General features: G+C 37.5%; 4 protein-coding genes across 5 annotated transcripts; 3 read left to right on the top strand and 1 right to left on the bottom strand.

Moving 5' to 3' along the window:
* Positions 1-1,789: 1,789 nt before the first annotated feature.
* On the top strand, positions 1,790-4,720 carry LOC111213277 (probable serine/threonine-protein kinase DDB_G0282963). Its single transcript, XM_022715000.2, has 3 exons — positions 1,790-2,425; positions 2,503-3,589; positions 4,208-4,720. The coding sequence occupies exons 1-3, from the start codon at positions 1,962-1,964 to the stop codon at positions 4,490-4,492; spliced, it is 1,836 nt and encodes a 611-aa protein (XP_022570721.1). The 5' UTR covers positions 1,790-1,961; the 3' UTR covers positions 4,493-4,720.
* Positions 4,721-6,445: 1,725 nt separating this feature from the next.
* Positions 6,446-7,497, top strand: LOC106385191 (uncharacterized protein At5g39865-like). The gene has a single exon (XM_013825137.3). The coding sequence runs from the start codon at positions 6,563-6,565 to the stop codon at positions 7,352-7,354; it is 792 nt and encodes a 263-aa protein (XP_013680591.1). The 5' UTR covers positions 6,446-6,562; the 3' UTR covers positions 7,355-7,497.
* A 1,852-nt stretch (positions 7,498-9,349) lies between these two features.
* On the top strand, positions 9,350-10,902 carry LOC106383592 (F-box protein At2g05970-like). Its single transcript, XM_013823672.3, has one exon. The coding sequence runs from the start codon at positions 9,466-9,468 to the stop codon at positions 10,627-10,629; it is 1,164 nt and encodes a 387-aa protein (XP_013679126.1). The 5' UTR covers positions 9,350-9,465; the 3' UTR covers positions 10,630-10,902.
* Positions 10,903-11,119: 217 nt separating this feature from the next.
* LOC106387147 (beta-glucosidase 3-like) lies at positions 11,120-13,984 on the bottom strand. Of its 2 annotated transcripts, XM_048752226.1 has the most exons (13): positions 13,742-13,984; positions 13,583-13,646; positions 13,433-13,482; positions 13,253-13,328; positions 13,109-13,180; positions 12,934-13,021; positions 12,582-12,825; positions 12,379-12,494; positions 12,076-12,293; positions 11,951-11,976; positions 11,769-11,856; positions 11,577-11,673; positions 11,120-11,485 (listed from the first exon to the last, which is right to left on the bottom strand). In XM_048752226.1, exons 1-13 carry the CDS (start codon positions 13,871-13,873, stop codon positions 11,251-11,253), a joined length of 1,506 nt encoding a protein of 501 aa, XP_048608183.1. In that variant the 5' UTR covers positions 13,874-13,984; the 3' UTR covers positions 11,120-11,250. The 2 variants fall into 2 exon arrangements, with proteins under 2 accessions (XP_048608183.1, XP_048608184.1); XM_048752227.1 differs by lacking the exons at positions 13,109-13,180; positions 13,253-13,328; positions 13,433-13,482; positions 13,583-13,646; positions 13,742-13,984 and having other exon boundaries at positions 12,582-12,820; positions 12,934-13,009.
* Between the last annotated feature and the right edge of the window lie 1,571 nt (positions 13,985-15,555).

The raw sequence follows: 15,555 nt of genomic DNA, 5'->3' as shown, positions 1-15,555 counted from the left end.
TCATTTAAAAAAAAATTAAGTTGTAAGTTTAATAATGGTTAATTATTTTTTCATCTTATTCACAATTCTGTATATAATTTTGATTATAAAATATGAAAATATCTTTTCTAATGATTTTAAATTTGCTTTACAATATAACCAGTTTCAATATATGTATATGTATGTGTATATATATTAAAATAAAAACTCACAAATTTTTGAATAGCAGCCCTTACTAACGCTTAACTCATTAATTATTTTATTCCTACAGATTCAAAAGAACCGATCATGTCATGAAAAAAAAGTCCGTGTAAGAGAAAAATATTTGAGAAGATGGATATTTGGGGTTTTAAAAGTATTTGTGATCTGATATATATCGTCGAGATAATAGTTATTATATCCAATCCACTATGTATCTATTTGTATATTTGGTATTCGAATATCCAATTTTTTCATTTTAATTTTTATTTGAATAAATTAAATTAAACTAAAAATAAGTACAAAATCCAAAAATATTATAAAATAATAATATTTATTACAAAATATTACTTTTAGCATATTGATGACGAAATGATCGATTTAAAGCAGAATACATTTAACTTACAAAGTTAAAGGTAAAACAACCTTTAACTGATGAAATCAACGCTTATAATATTTCCCAAACAGATGGAGTCTCAACAGAGTATCTCAGCTTAGACAGCTTTGAGATATCAGACACTCATTCTAAACAGAATGAAACTTTATATGCAGTTGAGTATCTTAATTCTTTAGATTTTCCTGGTTTGCCTTCTCATAAGCTCACGCTCAAAATTAGGACTCCTATTATGCTTATACGGAACATTAATCAGAAAGGAGACTTATGCAATGGTACACGGTTAATTATCACTTATTTGGGCCACCGGAATTCTAGAAGCGAAAATTATCACCGGTTCACACGTGGGTAAAAGAGTTCTCATACCACAAATCGTCTTCCTCAAACCTGAAACAAATTTCCCGTTTACTTTGCGAAGGCACCGGTTTCCTATCAGACTATGTTATGCTATGACGATAAATAAAAGTCAAGGATAAAGCTTAAAGGGGTCGTTCTGTATCTGCAAAAACCGGTTTTCACTCATAGACAACTATATGTGACTTTTCACGTGTTACAACCAAGTCTGGTTTGAAGGTCATTCAAGGAAAAGATGCACATGCTCTGAAGGCGAAGAACATAGTCTGCAAGAAAATTTTCAACGATCTAACATTGTATCAAGGTATGGAGACAATTATGTTTTCACATTCAAATAAATATGTAACTGGTTTGTTAATTTTAAATTTAACATTTTATGTTTTCTTATGTTTTCTTATGTTTAGACGTTCAAGATGGTATAATATCTTTATGTTTAGACGTTCAAGACGATATAATATCTTCTCCCTCCCATGCAACATCATCAATCTCAAAGTAACTCCTATCAAGTAAGTCAACTTAAATTATATTCTAACATGCAAAACATGTATTTTTACATTTTAATCGCTGATTTCTATTCAATTTTTACAGGGCTTAATTTTTCAACCATTCTTCTTTTTGGAAATTCTATACCAATTTATCAGAGTCTATTTATCTCATATATTGTCCAAACTTTGTTTGATAATTAAACTTTTTCAATGTTTTTTTACGACAACAAAACTCACAATCACTGATTTTGCACAGATCAGTTTTTCACACTAAAATTATCGCAAATGAAAAAATAAAAATCCATTTTCCGCGCGTAGCGCGGAGATGATCTCTAGTAAATTATAGAGGAGCGTAGTAGTAGTAGATCGAGAAAGCAGACCGTCTCAAAAATCGTACTTGTCTCACATAAATGCAGTCGTACTCTCTTTCACTTAACGCTCAAACGAAGATGAAATCTGAAAAAAAAAAAATATCTGAAATCTGAAGCAACACACACTCCATCTCTCATAGCTCTACAGTCATTGCCTAAGAGTAACGAACACCTTACACAATGGCTGCAGCTCTGGAGTGCTGGTCAAGCCGCGCCGGAGCCGGAGACGCTCTCGACGACGATCTAGTGGATCAGGTCCTCATGCGCACTCACGACAGGTCCGAGTCGCTCATCACCTCTCCCCCCGAGACGGCTCTGAACGTCGAAGGATCCGCGCCGGTTCTCGATCAGAGCTCGTCCGCTATGCAGAAGCGGTTTCAGCGTCTCAGCCGCAACGTGTCCGGCGCGATTGCGTCGCTTAAGAACTCGCTCAGTCTCGATTCAGCTCGGGACAACAACAACCAGAGCGGCGGCGGCGGAGGAGGAGGAGGAGGAGGTCCGTCTCCGAGAGCGGATGTCGGCGGCGGGAGGAAGCTACTGTGGGCTACTGTAGTGAGGAACCTCGCGAAGATGTATCCTGGGAGTCAGTTACCGGAGAAGCTCGTTTCGAATCTAAAGAAGCATTACGATTCCTTGCCTTTCAGGTAAATTCAGATTTAGTAGTTTCTATTTAGGGAAACTCATGGAGTATTGATTATTGTTGCTTGGTTGTTTTCAACAGTTATAGTCAGGCTGGTTTCGATATGAAGGAAGTCTTTCTACACGTGAAGCTGATAGAGCAAGCTTCTGGAGATGATAATCCCGTCTTTATGATTCAAGAAGTGTCTAGTGAAGGAGCTCGAGGCTCAGTTCTCAGGCTCACGTTCGCTTGTAACTCTTCTCTTTCGTGGTCAACCATGTCGGGGGCTCTTGATGGTGCTTCGATTAGCTGCAAGAAGATACAGATCTTTGAGAAGAAAGGGTTGACTCTCGGTGTTGTTCTTCTTCTGGACCAGTCTGGACAAGAGAGTTTGTTTAAAATTCGTGTAGAGAACGCCCTCAAGTCTGTGACTAGAAAGCCAAGACCGACTTCGACTTCCGTTAAGCTCCCTTTCGGGCTTTGTGGCTGTCAAGAGCAGAACGGTGGTGTAGGGGAACTTGGTGGTGTTGAAGAAGAGTCCATTCAACATGGTAATAGGCTAGGGGTAGAGAGTATGAACAGTGTGATCCAGCTTCAAGTTCCACTTCCGAGTTCTTCGTTTGCTGTATCAGTAGATGAATGGCAGACCATACAATCAGGTGGGAGTGCGATCGGAAAATGGCTGTTGAGTTCCGATAGTTTTGAGTTTGGTGATCAGATTGGACCGAGTTCTTTCAAAGGAATCTTCCGAGGGAAAAGGGTGGCAATCGAGAAACTAAAAGGTTGTGATAAGGGGAACTCATACGAGTTTGAGATCCGGAAAGATTTCTTGGAGCTGATGACGTGTGGACACAAGAGCATTCTGCAGTTTTACGGCGTCTGCATCGACGAGAATCATGGATTATGCGTTGTGACGAAACTGATGGAAGGCGGGTCACTCCATGAACTGATGTTGAAGAACAAGAAGCCTCAAACCAAGCAGATAATGCGGATCGCTGTTGACATAGCCGAAGGGCTGAAGTTTGTGAATGATCATGGTGTTGCGTATAGGGATCTTAACGCACAAAGAATACTGCTGGATAAACATGGCAACGCATGTTTGGGGGATATTGGAATAGTTACAGCTTGTAAGAGCTTTGGCGAGGCCGTAGAGTACGAAACTGATGGCTATCGGTGGCTTGCACCTGAGGTCTGTGCTCTTTAACTCTTTTCTTTGTTCAACAGATTACTTGAGACTTAGATTGTGAAGAATCATCATAATTGCCATTTCCAGGTTTATTTTCTAACCTTTAAGCGAAATGATACAGAGTTATCTGCTCCGTTATCATAATTTTCGTACAAACAAGTCGCAGACTATACATGCATCATCTCTGTTGTCCGGATATGACCCACTGCATCTTGTTTTGTTTTTGTTCGTTTTGAACAAAACAGGTTTATTTTGCTTTTGGCCATATCTGCTTTACCTTTTTCTGTTTGTCTAGGCAGTTGTTGGATGTTCACTTTGATTTGATATATCCAAGACAAGTGCAAATCTTATTAGGTTCTGTCTAATCTTCACAAAAGCGCCTTAGACACGTCCAATTTCGTCACTTCATTGATTGAGAATCCCAACCGTTTTGAGTTAAATGAATTATTCCAATTGATTTGAACCAAAAGATCATTTTTACTAGAACACACTGGTTCTTGGTTTTGCATATCAAATCATTTAGCTTAGTTCTGGAATCTGGAGATGAAGTTACTTGATTTCATCTGATGAAACTTGTAAAATATTATAATTCTGTTTGTTTATTGGCATGGTTGAAACCAGATTATAGCTGGTGACCCGGAGAACACAACAGAGACTTGGATGAGCAATGCTTATAGTTTCGGGATGGTGCTGTGGGAGATGGTAACAGGAGAGGCTGCTTACGCCTCTTGCTCGCCTGTGCAGGCGGCTGTTGGGATAGCCGCTTGTGGCCTAAGACCGGAGATCCCAAAGGAGTGCCCTCAAGCTCTCAGAACTCTGATGATCAATTGCTGGAACAACTCTCCCTCCAAACGCCCCAACTTCTCCGATATACATAGCTCGTTGCTCCGCGCCATGTCACGCTAAGTTTTTTTTTTTTTTTTGTATTTGGTAAGGTCATATTGTATATCCAGACTGTAACACTAAAAAGTCGTAAGTAACTAGTATTGTATCCATCATAATAGTGATATGATAATGAATGGGTTGGAAAGAGACAAGGACATAAAGGGGTTCTGTAAGTTTGGTTTGACACGGCCTCTTTGGTCTGTTTTAGGCCGAAGCTCTTTATATGAAAGGACAATATCATCTTGCTCATCTTTCACTACTTACAATGACATTGTGGAAGATCTCTGTAAAACATGACTACTAAAATGCATATGAATTAGGGAAATGTACATTTTAGGTAACAAAAGATAAACATCTCTAACATTCAGACTAGGCTCGTGTCTGATGTTATCAACTTTTAAATGAAATGAAGAGTCTAGTTCCAGGTTCTTGACCACTTGTTTGGCATCTTTGAACTAAGTCACTAACAAGTAGCAAGATTACAACATTAAACAAGCAGAGGACTGATTCACAACTAAAGGCCAAGCCCAAAAGTTAAAGATAGTGTGGAGAGGGCAGAAACAAATTGCAGACCAATTCCTAGAAGTTTATGCTTAAATAGATTTGGATTGTTTGAGAGGCCCGTCACAAAGCAAATCCATAGGCCTACACACACACACACGTATAAAACTAGTATACTGTGAGAAAGAAGATAATTGGAGGAATATTGGGTTTCGGGGAAGAATAGAGACATTTCATCTTTAGCTTTCGTCAAAGTGGTGGTGCCACGTGATACTTTTCAGAATCCACTACTCCACGTGCCCTTTTAGTTGTACCCCCTCCTCAATCCACAATTATTGATTTTTAATCATAGATTAACCTTTTGGCTCTCCTCATGTCTTTTTCCCAAATGAATCCCATTTTAAAATCTTTTTGTTGTGTGTTTGTGTAATCTGATATACAACAAAATTGGCCTGCAAAATAAATACTAAGCTATTAATTTGTGTGGTCATCAAAAGTTGTCAAAGACCTTTTTCACTGAAAACCAACTTAGTCTCTGTATTTATAGATAAGATCATAAGAGTTAAATGTTTCTCTGTACTTTTGTTACAGTAATCATTTTGCTTCGGGTCCTGCCTCATGTGATTATTCCTCTTTGCTCTTACTTCTTATTTATCTCATAGTATAAAAGGTTCAATACAGCTGTATTTTATATAGAGTATTGTATATTCTATGAACACAAAATCTGAGTAACCATCGCCAGCTTCCCTCTTTGACTTCTGCATTGTATTTACAAAACTAAAAATGGTTTTAGTACAGAATAACAAAACAGTTTCTGTAATTGATTTCACATGACAGTTTCTGTAATTGATTTCACATGTTGTGTTTTTGCTCTCGGGAAGGAACTAAGAGGAAGATTGAACGACACCCTTTCATTACCTGTTGTCACCAATAGCCTTTATTATTCGGTACTAGTATTATTAAAGTTCATAGTGTATCCAATTTCTGTAGTACAAAAAAAGATTGTCCAAAGTGCGTTGAGACAAAAAAAAAATTGCATAAACATACAAATTTACAATTTAGAAAATTTAAAAATATCAATGTAGTAATAACATATAGTCAAGAAAATGAGATGTTATATAATTTGTAGCTAAGTTTAATTGCAAGTCCCTTATAACAAAAAGCTTCAATTAAATTTCCTAGTAATAACAATTTATGCTTGCACCTGCAATTTATTTCATAAGATTTATCTAAGTTCCATCTCTATTACTACTAAATTGTCGAAACACTATCAGGCCATGTGCTATTAATTCCTAATTTTTCTTCTAATATGTGTGATAAAACTAAATATATTTGTAAAATGAAAAAGGCATTAAAACAGAATAACAACTATAATTAGCCACCTAATTATAATTAGTAACGTTAAATCACCTGTTTTTACACAACCAATGTTTAACAATAATAAAAGAGAAACGAGAGAGAGAGGGTTTAACAATACCAACCACTTTTGTTTTAACCACCACCCGTCCCTTCTCTCTTCCCAAACTCCATTTTTCTCTGCAAATCTCAATACACACAAACCCTAATTTACTCCGCCGTTCTACACCGTCAATGTGGCGGCCGTGGCGTAAATCGTCGGTTAAGATTCACAACACCTTCTCTCCCACCGCCTCCTTCAAAGACATCCACCACCTCTGCACCACCGACGATTCATCTTCCTTCCCTTCATCTCCTTGCGCTTCTCCCTCTCCCTCTCCCTCTCCTAACCACGTTTCTAGAGTCTTCCACCGAGTCTGCGCCGCGAATTTGATCCTCCGTTCCTGGCCGACTCGTCCGTCTAACAACCTCCTCCGCGCAGATTCCGAGCCTATACGTCGCAATCCCGAACCGGATGCTATACGCATTTCAATCCCCGGCGCGGAGAGCAGCATCGTCGTCTACTTCACCAGCCTCCGCGTCGTTCGTCCCACGTTCGAAGCCTGCCGAGCCGTCACCGCGATCCTCCGCAGCTTCCCCGTGCGAATCGACGAGCGAGATCTCTCGATGGACGCGTCGTTCGCAGCCGAGCTGGACCGGATCTTCGGCAGCGGCGAGAAGGATTTTCCGAAGACGCCGAAGCTGCCGCGAGTCTTTATCGGCGGCCGTTACGTCGGAGGAGCTGAGGAAGTGAAACAGCTTCACGAGATCGGAGAGCTGAAGAAGCTCGTGCAAGAGCTGCCGAGAGTTGAGCCAAGCGTGTGCGAGATTTGCGGCGGTCACAGATTCGTACCGTGCAACGTCTGTCACGGTAGCCATAAGGTGCACACGGAGAAGCTAGGGTTTAGAACGTGCTCGGCCTGTAACGAGAACGGTCTCGTCAGGTGTTCGTCTTGTTCGTTTCCGCATCTTACGCCTGACTCCTAGATTTTATTTTACTTTTTTTTTAGTTTAATATTCTACATGAAGAAGATTGGAATAATTAAGAATAATTGTTTTGTGTAATTCAGAAAATTCCAATTTGTAAAATTCGAAATGGAAAGTGGTAGCTTCAGCTTGTCTTTAGATAATTAGATTCGTTAGAAGAAGAAAAATAAATCATTATATCAGTTTGATGTGAACGTGATTAGCAGCTCAGTAGCTAGCTAACATTATTTTCTTCTTAAAATAACGATCAGTGAGGTTGAACAAAAACAAAAATAATAATAATAATGATCAGTGTGATGTGAACGTGATTAGCAGCTCAATAACTGTTGTTATATTCACAATTAAAAATATTTAATACTGTATAATATAAAATAATGAACTATATGATATTGATAACATTTTCGACCATATATAAACATAAAGGTTAAATGAGATAGTTTTGGAGTGTTAACCTTTTTCCTAAGTTAAAAGTTTCAGTGATCATGTTTGAAACTTGAAGAACATGTTACGAGAAATGAATTCATTGTATGGTGGATGAACTAATCAATGGAAATATAATGTTAATGAAAGTAACGTTGGATCGATACTGACTCCGTGTAATGTGTGGCATTGTGGTATGGGCGAAGCGCTCTTTAGTCCTTTTGCAACTCACTTGTAGACATTTCATAAAGAATGGAAATGGTTTATTAGAAATATTAATAACACGTGTTCTCTTTATTTTCCATATCCTGTAGCACAATTTTTGATTAATTATATGCAATCGATTATTTTTTTTCAATTGATTAAGTTTTTATTACATATATTGGTTAATGGTTATATTATATATAGTTAAATCCTATGGTTTTCTAACAGTAGTAACTAATACAAGAAATTGTAACTAATTATATATACAAAACATATAAGTGTAAGGTATTTTATAATACCTCTTTTACTATTTCTGTTTTAATTGTTATTTTGATTTCCATTTATATTATATATATCTACTATTATTTGACAATTAACTTTGATGATTTGTCATGTTTTTCATAATTTAGGTTTAATCATATTTTATGTTTTATTATTAATTTTCAAAAATAATTTGAGTGATTAGCAGATAACTTATCGTTATCTTGTGAATAATTAAAAACTTCAAACGATAATATCATAGTTAAATATATTATATTTGTTGACAAAAATTGGTAATGTTATAATATTATGTAATGTGTATATATATATATATATGTTTATATTATATTTGGTTGATAATATTAAACCGATTTTATTTTAATATATATTAACCATTTATCTTATAAGACAAATTTCACAATCAAAGTCACTCATTATGATAATTCTGAAAAAAATTGACAAATAATTCAAAAATATTTATAATATCATTTGTGAAGTAAGTTTTTCACTTTCACGCTAAAATTTAAAGCGTTTAAAATCTTTATTACTTTTAATAAATAATTGGTCATATTTTTTAATATACAATCATACATAAATAATTGGTTATATTTTTTTATTAAGTTAATAATCATTATTATCTAAAACCATTATATATTATGATTATGTATATATGATTGTTTTCAAAAATTATTTACGTAATAAAAGATATTTAATTAAAATAAAAAACTTTATCTTATATAATTTTTTAATATTTAATTAATTATTAAATATTTAAAAATCATATTTATTTATAAATTTTTGTGAAACTATTAAACCCTCAATTGCTGATAAAACGCCTAGTGTTTATTGTATAAAAGTTAACATATTTTATATGGGTTCCCATTTATCAATTTAAAAGAAATCTTCATATAAAATTAATAAATATTTATTTATTTTCTTAATACATATATATTTTTTTAAATATATACAATTAGCAAATTATCACAAATAAAACAGGAAATATATCTTCTTATCAATAAAAAAACAGGAAATATATCTTTTTTTTGGCGACAGGAAATATATCTAATCTCTATTTAATTGCTGTCAAGACTAACAAATTTTAATTATACATTATTTTCTGGTTATTTGCTTCACAATATATAGTTAGCGACTCTCTAGGGTTTTGCTGTCACTAGGGCACTCTCAGACGATTTGAAGACCAGAGTTTCGATCTTTTAGGCTTCAACATGACTCAAAACAAGAAGAAAGTTAACTGGTCGGAGCTTTGTCCTGAGTTGGTTCAATGTGTTTTCGAACGATTGAGTTTCACAAATCTGAAACGAGGAAGATCAGTCTGTTCTTCGTGGCGCACTGCTTTGAGAGGTTGCGTCCCAAAACGTAATCAGATTCCATGGCTGCTTCTCTTCCCGCAAAACGACAATAACAACGAAAACAACAACACCAGTTGCGTGTTGTTCGTTCCAGAAGACAGAGACAAAACCTACAAAACCAGAGATCTCGGTGCTTACTTTGTTAAGAGTAGCTGTGTTGCTACTTATGGAAGCTGGCTCCTGATGTTGGACACTCTTTGGAATCTCTACATTATAAATCCTTTGACCGGTGAGAGGATTGAATTACCAACCACTGACTATGCTCAATACGAACGACCTTCTGATATAAAACCCCAAGACCTCGTAGCTTGTCTCTGGATAGACGACATAAGCAAAGATTACTTAGTTGCGTGTGTAATGGGTTACCCTGTCTTTACAAAGAAAGGGAACCACTCGTGGCGAAGGATCTCCTCTCGTTACGGGGAAGGGCGCTACAAACAAATGGTATACGAACCCACATCCCAACAGCTCTACGTTCGTCGTTACTACAATTATCCTGTTAAGGTCTGGTCTTTCTCGGGAGATGATCCACAACAAGTCTCTGAAGATAATTATCCTCCAGTTGAGTATGCCTTTTGGGATTTCCTCAGCAAAGACAAAGAGTTGCATCTGAAAGAAGAAGAGTTTTATGTGAAAGAGTATGTTGACAGCAGGCTATACATTGCAGTCAGTACAGTCTCTGGACAAGTTTTGAAGGTAGTTAATGTGTTGCAGAAGTTCAAAAGATGGCGCTTTCTCGTCTACAAAATGCACCCTGTTGAGCTTACTTGGGAAGTAGTCGACTCTCTGGGCGATGAGGCGCTGATCTTAGACATGGGTATCACTGTTGTAGCCAAAGACATTCCAGGGATCAAGAGGAACTCAATCTACTTTAGTGGTCTCGATAATGGCAGCACAAATCCTGACCATATATTTGTGTTTGATCTCACCACCCATGAGATTGAACCTTTGCCTCAATGTGTTTTCTCCTCTGTTCGTTTCTCTGATGCTCGATGGTTCTTCCCGGGTCTAGACCCGTAGTCTAACTGTGCTGTTTGCACCTCATCATGTCTTAGTTTTTGTTTTGTTACTTCTAAATGGTGAAATGATATATAATGTTGATTTACTGTCATACCGGAGTCTTTGTTGTTAGGAGTGTTGTTAGTCTCACAATTCTGTGCGATGAAGCGCTGATCTTAGACATGGGTATCACTGTTGTAGCCAAAGACATTCCACCAGCGAGATTGAACCTTTGCCTCAATGTGTTTTCTCCTCTGTTCATTTCTCCTATGCTCGTTGGTTCTTCCCGGGCCTAGACGTTTAGTCTTAACTGTGCAATTGGCTTCATCATGTCTTAGTTTATTTTCTACTTCTAAATGGTGAAATGATATTTATGGTGATTCATTACCATAGCAGTCTTTGGTTTTTTTGTTGAGAGTTTTGTTAGTCTCACAATTCTATGCAATCATATTACTATTAACTAAACCCAATTTGGGGGATGCGTATAGAGAGGTATTATATGATTCTTAGATGAAAATAAGGTTTGAATGTCATTTAATTCCCAAAACAGAGCAACAAAGAATCATTACCGCATCAATTGTTCACTTTCTTCCATGTTTGCAAAAAGCTGGACCATATTAATGCAACATTACCATTACATTACTAAGAGGAAGAAGAGAAGTTGCTTTGCAATTGCGCGATGCCTTGTGAACCAAGAAGTGTGGTGTCCCCCTTGAGGAAAGCAGAGTACCAATGAGCAGAGAGTTTTGGAGATCTCGTGAGATGAGTATCGCTGAAATTCACATAGTACAATCCATATTTAGGACCGTATCCGCCAAGTAACTCGTAAACATCCATGAATGACCATATGAAGTATCCCTTTGTGTCAGACCCATTCCTACACGTTACAATAGTAATGTATATATCTTTTTTTTTTTATCATATCGACAAAAGAGAAGAGAAGATGCAGTAAGAAACACTTTACTTACCTAACGGCATTGAACACAGCACCAATGTAAACATGTAAGTACTCAATCCTTGGTGTATCCTTCTGTTGCATCTGAAAATCCCCCTTCATCGATTTACCTATTTGTTTGCATTGGGAAGAGTATTAAGCAGACTAAGACCAAAAAAAAAAAAGAACGAGAGAGAGAGAGACCCATAAGAGAAGAGAGTGAGACCATTCTCAAGAATGTAGACAGGAGGATTGCCATAGCTCTGCTTTATATACTCCAGAACACCTTCTAAAGCCCATGGAGTTACAGCACACTTATCAAAACAAAAATAAAACAACTAAGAAAGACTTTGCTAGTATTAAAAAAAATTTGCAACTAAATTTGGTAGCCTCAACCCAAACTCTTACTTGAGAAGTTGTAATATTACAAGTGTCTGTCCTCCCATGCAGTAAAATGAAGAAGAGATAATCAGCAAAATAAATCAGGATAGAAAATCAAAGGATGAAAAAAGATTGAAGTGTTTGATTCCTACTTGACAAAGTTATGCCACAGTCTGAGTAGAAATCTGAGTATCCTGGAAAATAAGGTTTGGTGTTTGTGACATTAGCTGCAAGGTAGTGAATGATTCCTATAAAGTCAGAGGAGCCTTTAACTAGCTCTGATTCTTCCTCTGAGAACTTTGGCAGTCTTGATCCGACGGTTTTTCTCATTACATATGGATAGTCTCCGTATACAAGAGGCTCAAGCATCCTGAATTTAAAAGTGCAGATTGTTTTCTTTTCAGCATAAGAAAAATGTTGAAAGATATTTTGGAACCGTTTGTAGTGTGACTCACCAGCCCAAGTAGAAATCTCTGGCTCTTTGAGCTGCCATTTCATCATCTTTGGAGCTTGTAGCAGGAGAAAACCCTATTGCATACAAGCTTAAGGCAACGGAACCTCCTTGCATATTCTGTACATTACATGTAACATGTTTCTCCTTCGTCTTAAACTCACATTTTCAAGTGAGAGTTATATATACATGTATAAGCAGGTTTACCTTGTACTTTTGTCGATACAATCTTGAAGCAGAGGCGTGTGCAAGAAGCAAGTTATGACCTACTATATATGGTTCAGTGGAAGAGTTCCCTGACATGCAGTTCCCGGAACAACGACCAGGCCCAGTTATCCCATCGTTGTAACTTCCGATAGTGAATATATTAGCCTCGTTGATCGTTGTCCAGAATTTGACGTGACTCCCAAACTCTCTGAAGCAAACGTCTGCGTAAGCAGTAAAATCTTCACTGCAAAAGACAGATAATTAACACCAAGTTTATTCTTTAGAATTGCCTCCAATTTTTTTATATATCAAAAATCGGTTTAAGAAGGTATGTGAATGTTGCTTGGTTTACATGATAGTACGGTTGAGCCAGCCTCCATAGTCATCCTGGAGAGCTTGAGGTAGATCGTAGTGGTGCAGTGTAACATGTGGTTCAATTCCTGTTATAAGTTTACTTAAGTCCAAATCATAGGAACTATAACCAAAAGAGTTTCCTATTAGTGGATATTAAGAAAGTAAGGTCTTACCGTGGGTTACAAGTTCTTGGATGAAGCTCTTGTAGAACTGAAGACCCTTTGGGTTAACAGGACCTCTTCCATCTAATTAACGAGGTAGTATTAGCCTCAACCAAGTAAAAAAAAAAAATTAATAACAGGTACAAGAAGTCATACTTGGTATAAGCCTGGACCAAGAGATGGATAATTTGAAAGCATCCAAGCCAGTTTCCACCATGAGCTGCACATCTTCCTACATATTCAGACAGGAAAAAATCTTTGATGTGATGACGATAAAAGTAGAAACTAGTTCACTTTAGGAAAGGGAGGCTTTTAGTAGACAGAAAAAGACAGAACCTTGTACTTGTGATACCCATCACATGCTATGTCTCCATTTTCTAAGTTACCTGCCAAGTTCAGGAAAAAAAAACAAAACAATCAATCTTCTGTTGAGCTGCCACAATCACAATTGCTTGGATTTTCAAACTTAAAAAGAAAAAGCCATACGAGAGTTGACGAAAGTATCCCAGATGCTAGGCTTTCTCCCGTCCTCTGTAGCAGCACCTTCCCACTTTCAAAGACCACCACCAAGGCAAGCATTTCAATTGCCTCTTCAAACAATATCAGAATCCGAGTAGAAAGAGAAAGCTAGGGAAAGGGTCAAACCTGATAAGCAGAAGTACCAGATCCGAAAGCGAAGTCCTTAGGGAAATCACTCCTGGTGTAAACATAGCTACATCTAACAGTAAAAGGAAGAGCCAATGAAATGGTAATGATGAGAGACAAAACCCAATCCATGTGGTTCTTTCTCGCACTTTCTCTCCATGTTCGTGGATATGTTATAAAACAATAAGTAGACCCTCAGCCTCCAATCCTATCTCACTAGCTTTACCCCACACCAGAGAAGTTTGAGTGACGAAGAACTAAACAACTGTCTCTTATCGTTATTTAATAACTGGACAAATAAAAAAGGTTCACTTCATTCACAACTCTTTTTTTTCTATTGTAAAACTAGAAAACAAAATTAAAGAAAAAAAACCAGCTAGAGTTTTTCTTAGTTCGATTCATTTATAGAAAACATAATAATAATAATAATAATAATAATAATAATAATAATTAGGTAATTAAGTCAAAAAATACCCTAGCCGCTCTCTCAGACACGAACATCGAGTAGATCTTGCGATTCACGATCTCCGACGCCGGTGAGGTTCTTTATCGCCGGCGCTGGCCACCATTTCTTCTCTGCTCTCTGCTCTATGCTCTTCACGCTACTGCTTTGTTTTTGCTCTGCTTTGTTTCTCTTCATGTTCTGTGAAGGAAGGAGATCCCGACGAAGCACACGACGAGGACCATCGATCTGGTTCTCCGTTCTCGTCCTCTTGGTGTCTCTTCCCTATCGTTTGTTCTGTTCACCAGCAATGAGTCGGGAGGACTCTCCCACCGCTGCTGTGCTTTGTTTATGGGGGGTAATCTCCGTTGAACCCATGTGTTATCGCCGACGGACAAGTCACACGGAAGGCTTTGTCCAAGTTCTTCAATCTGCCATGGAGCATCATGTTCATCACTTGTGCTCTCCCTTTCTTCAACAAGGAAAAGCTGAGTCCAAAATCTTCTCGGGTTTTGCTTCCCTCCAGTTCCAGCGCCAGATCCGTAGCATCCTCCGACCAGATCCAAGTTTGTTTGGCAAACTTATACCGTCCTTGACAACCTTACAACCATGTCTTCATCTGTTTGTGAATCTGATGTCCGATGTAGGTGGGAATCCACTCCGGCGTCTAGCTTTGAGCCATTTGTTTGTGAATCTGGTGTCCGATGTAGGTGGGAATCCACTCCGGCGTCCAGCTCTGAGCCATCAAAAACTAGTAAGGTCATGTTGTCTGCGCACAACTTCCATCTCCTCCTCTGTTGCGGAGAGTATTTCACTACCATATCTCTTTTCTATGAATGGAGCAAATTTCTCGGATTCTTTTTCGAGTTTTAGTTTCAGTTTACTCACCGGTTTGTTACCTTGCGGAGCGGTCTGTACGGGGCCTGAAGGTGCAATCGAGACTACTTCGGTTTTTCTTGTTGGTGAGAACTGTCTCTCAACGTCACTTGTGACTATCTCTAAGCTGTCCGACTTTGTCTTGAAAGCTTCCCCGACGCATTCAAGCATCGTCTCGAATTCGCTGTCATCTTCGGTTGAAGACTTATTTCGTTTAGCTTATTTATTTGTTGCATTTTATGCTTATGGACAAAGAAGATGGGTGATTCCCTCTTTTTGTTGTATGGAAGAAGATTGAGTTTTTAATGAAAGTAAGTTTGTGTTTCAAAAAAAAAAAAAAAACATAATAATAAAACGGTTTAGCTGCTTTTTGAGGTGTTATGTGAGTGAGATCTCTTTTGTATTTATTTGATTTGTTTGGTTCTGTATTAAGCTAAACATGGTTTATTGCCCTTGTTCCGTAAATAACAAATTCTAGGAACGGTGAAATGTTGGA

Source organism: Brassica napus, chromosome C3 (assembly GCF_020379485.1).
Source record: "Brassica napus cultivar Da-Ae chromosome C3, Da-Ae, whole genome shotgun sequence".
Lineage (NCBI taxonomy): Eukaryota > Viridiplantae > Streptophyta > Magnoliopsida > Brassicales > Brassicaceae > Brassica > Brassica napus.
The sequence above is the reverse complement of the archived record's forward strand: the minus strand, read 5'-3'. Positions and strand labels throughout refer to the sequence as shown.

Coding starts and splice junctions, on each gene's coding strand:
- LOC111213277 (XM_022715000.2), top strand. CDS start 1,962: ATGGCTGCAGCTCTGGAGTGCTGGTCAAGCCGCGCCGGAGCCGGAGAC. Junction 2,426..2,502: donor TACGATTCCTTGCCTTTCAG/GTAAATTCAGAT, acceptor TGTTTTCAACAG/TTATAGTCAGGCTGGTTTCG. Junction 3,590..4,207: donor ATCGGTGGCTTGCACCTGAG/GTCTGTGCTCTT, acceptor GGTTGAAACCAG/ATTATAGCTGGTGACCCGGA.
- LOC106385191 (XM_013825137.3), top strand. CDS start 6,563: ATGTGGCGGCCGTGGCGTAAATCGTCGGTTAAGATTCACAACACCTTC.
- LOC106383592 (XM_013823672.3), top strand. CDS start 9,466: ATGACTCAAAACAAGAAGAAAGTTAACTGGTCGGAGCTTTGTCCTGAG.
- LOC106387147 (XM_048752226.1), bottom strand. CDS start 13,873: ATGGATTGGGTTTTGTCTCTCATCATTACCATTTCATTGGCTCTTCCT. Junction 11,857..11,950: donor GTAATATTACAACTTCTCAA/GTAAGAGTTTGG, acceptor TGTTTTGATAAG/TGTGCTGTAACTCCATGGGC. Junction 11,674..11,768: donor TGTCTACATTCTTGAGAATG/GTCTCACTCTCT, acceptor GCAAACAAATAG/GTAAATCGATGAAGGGGGAT.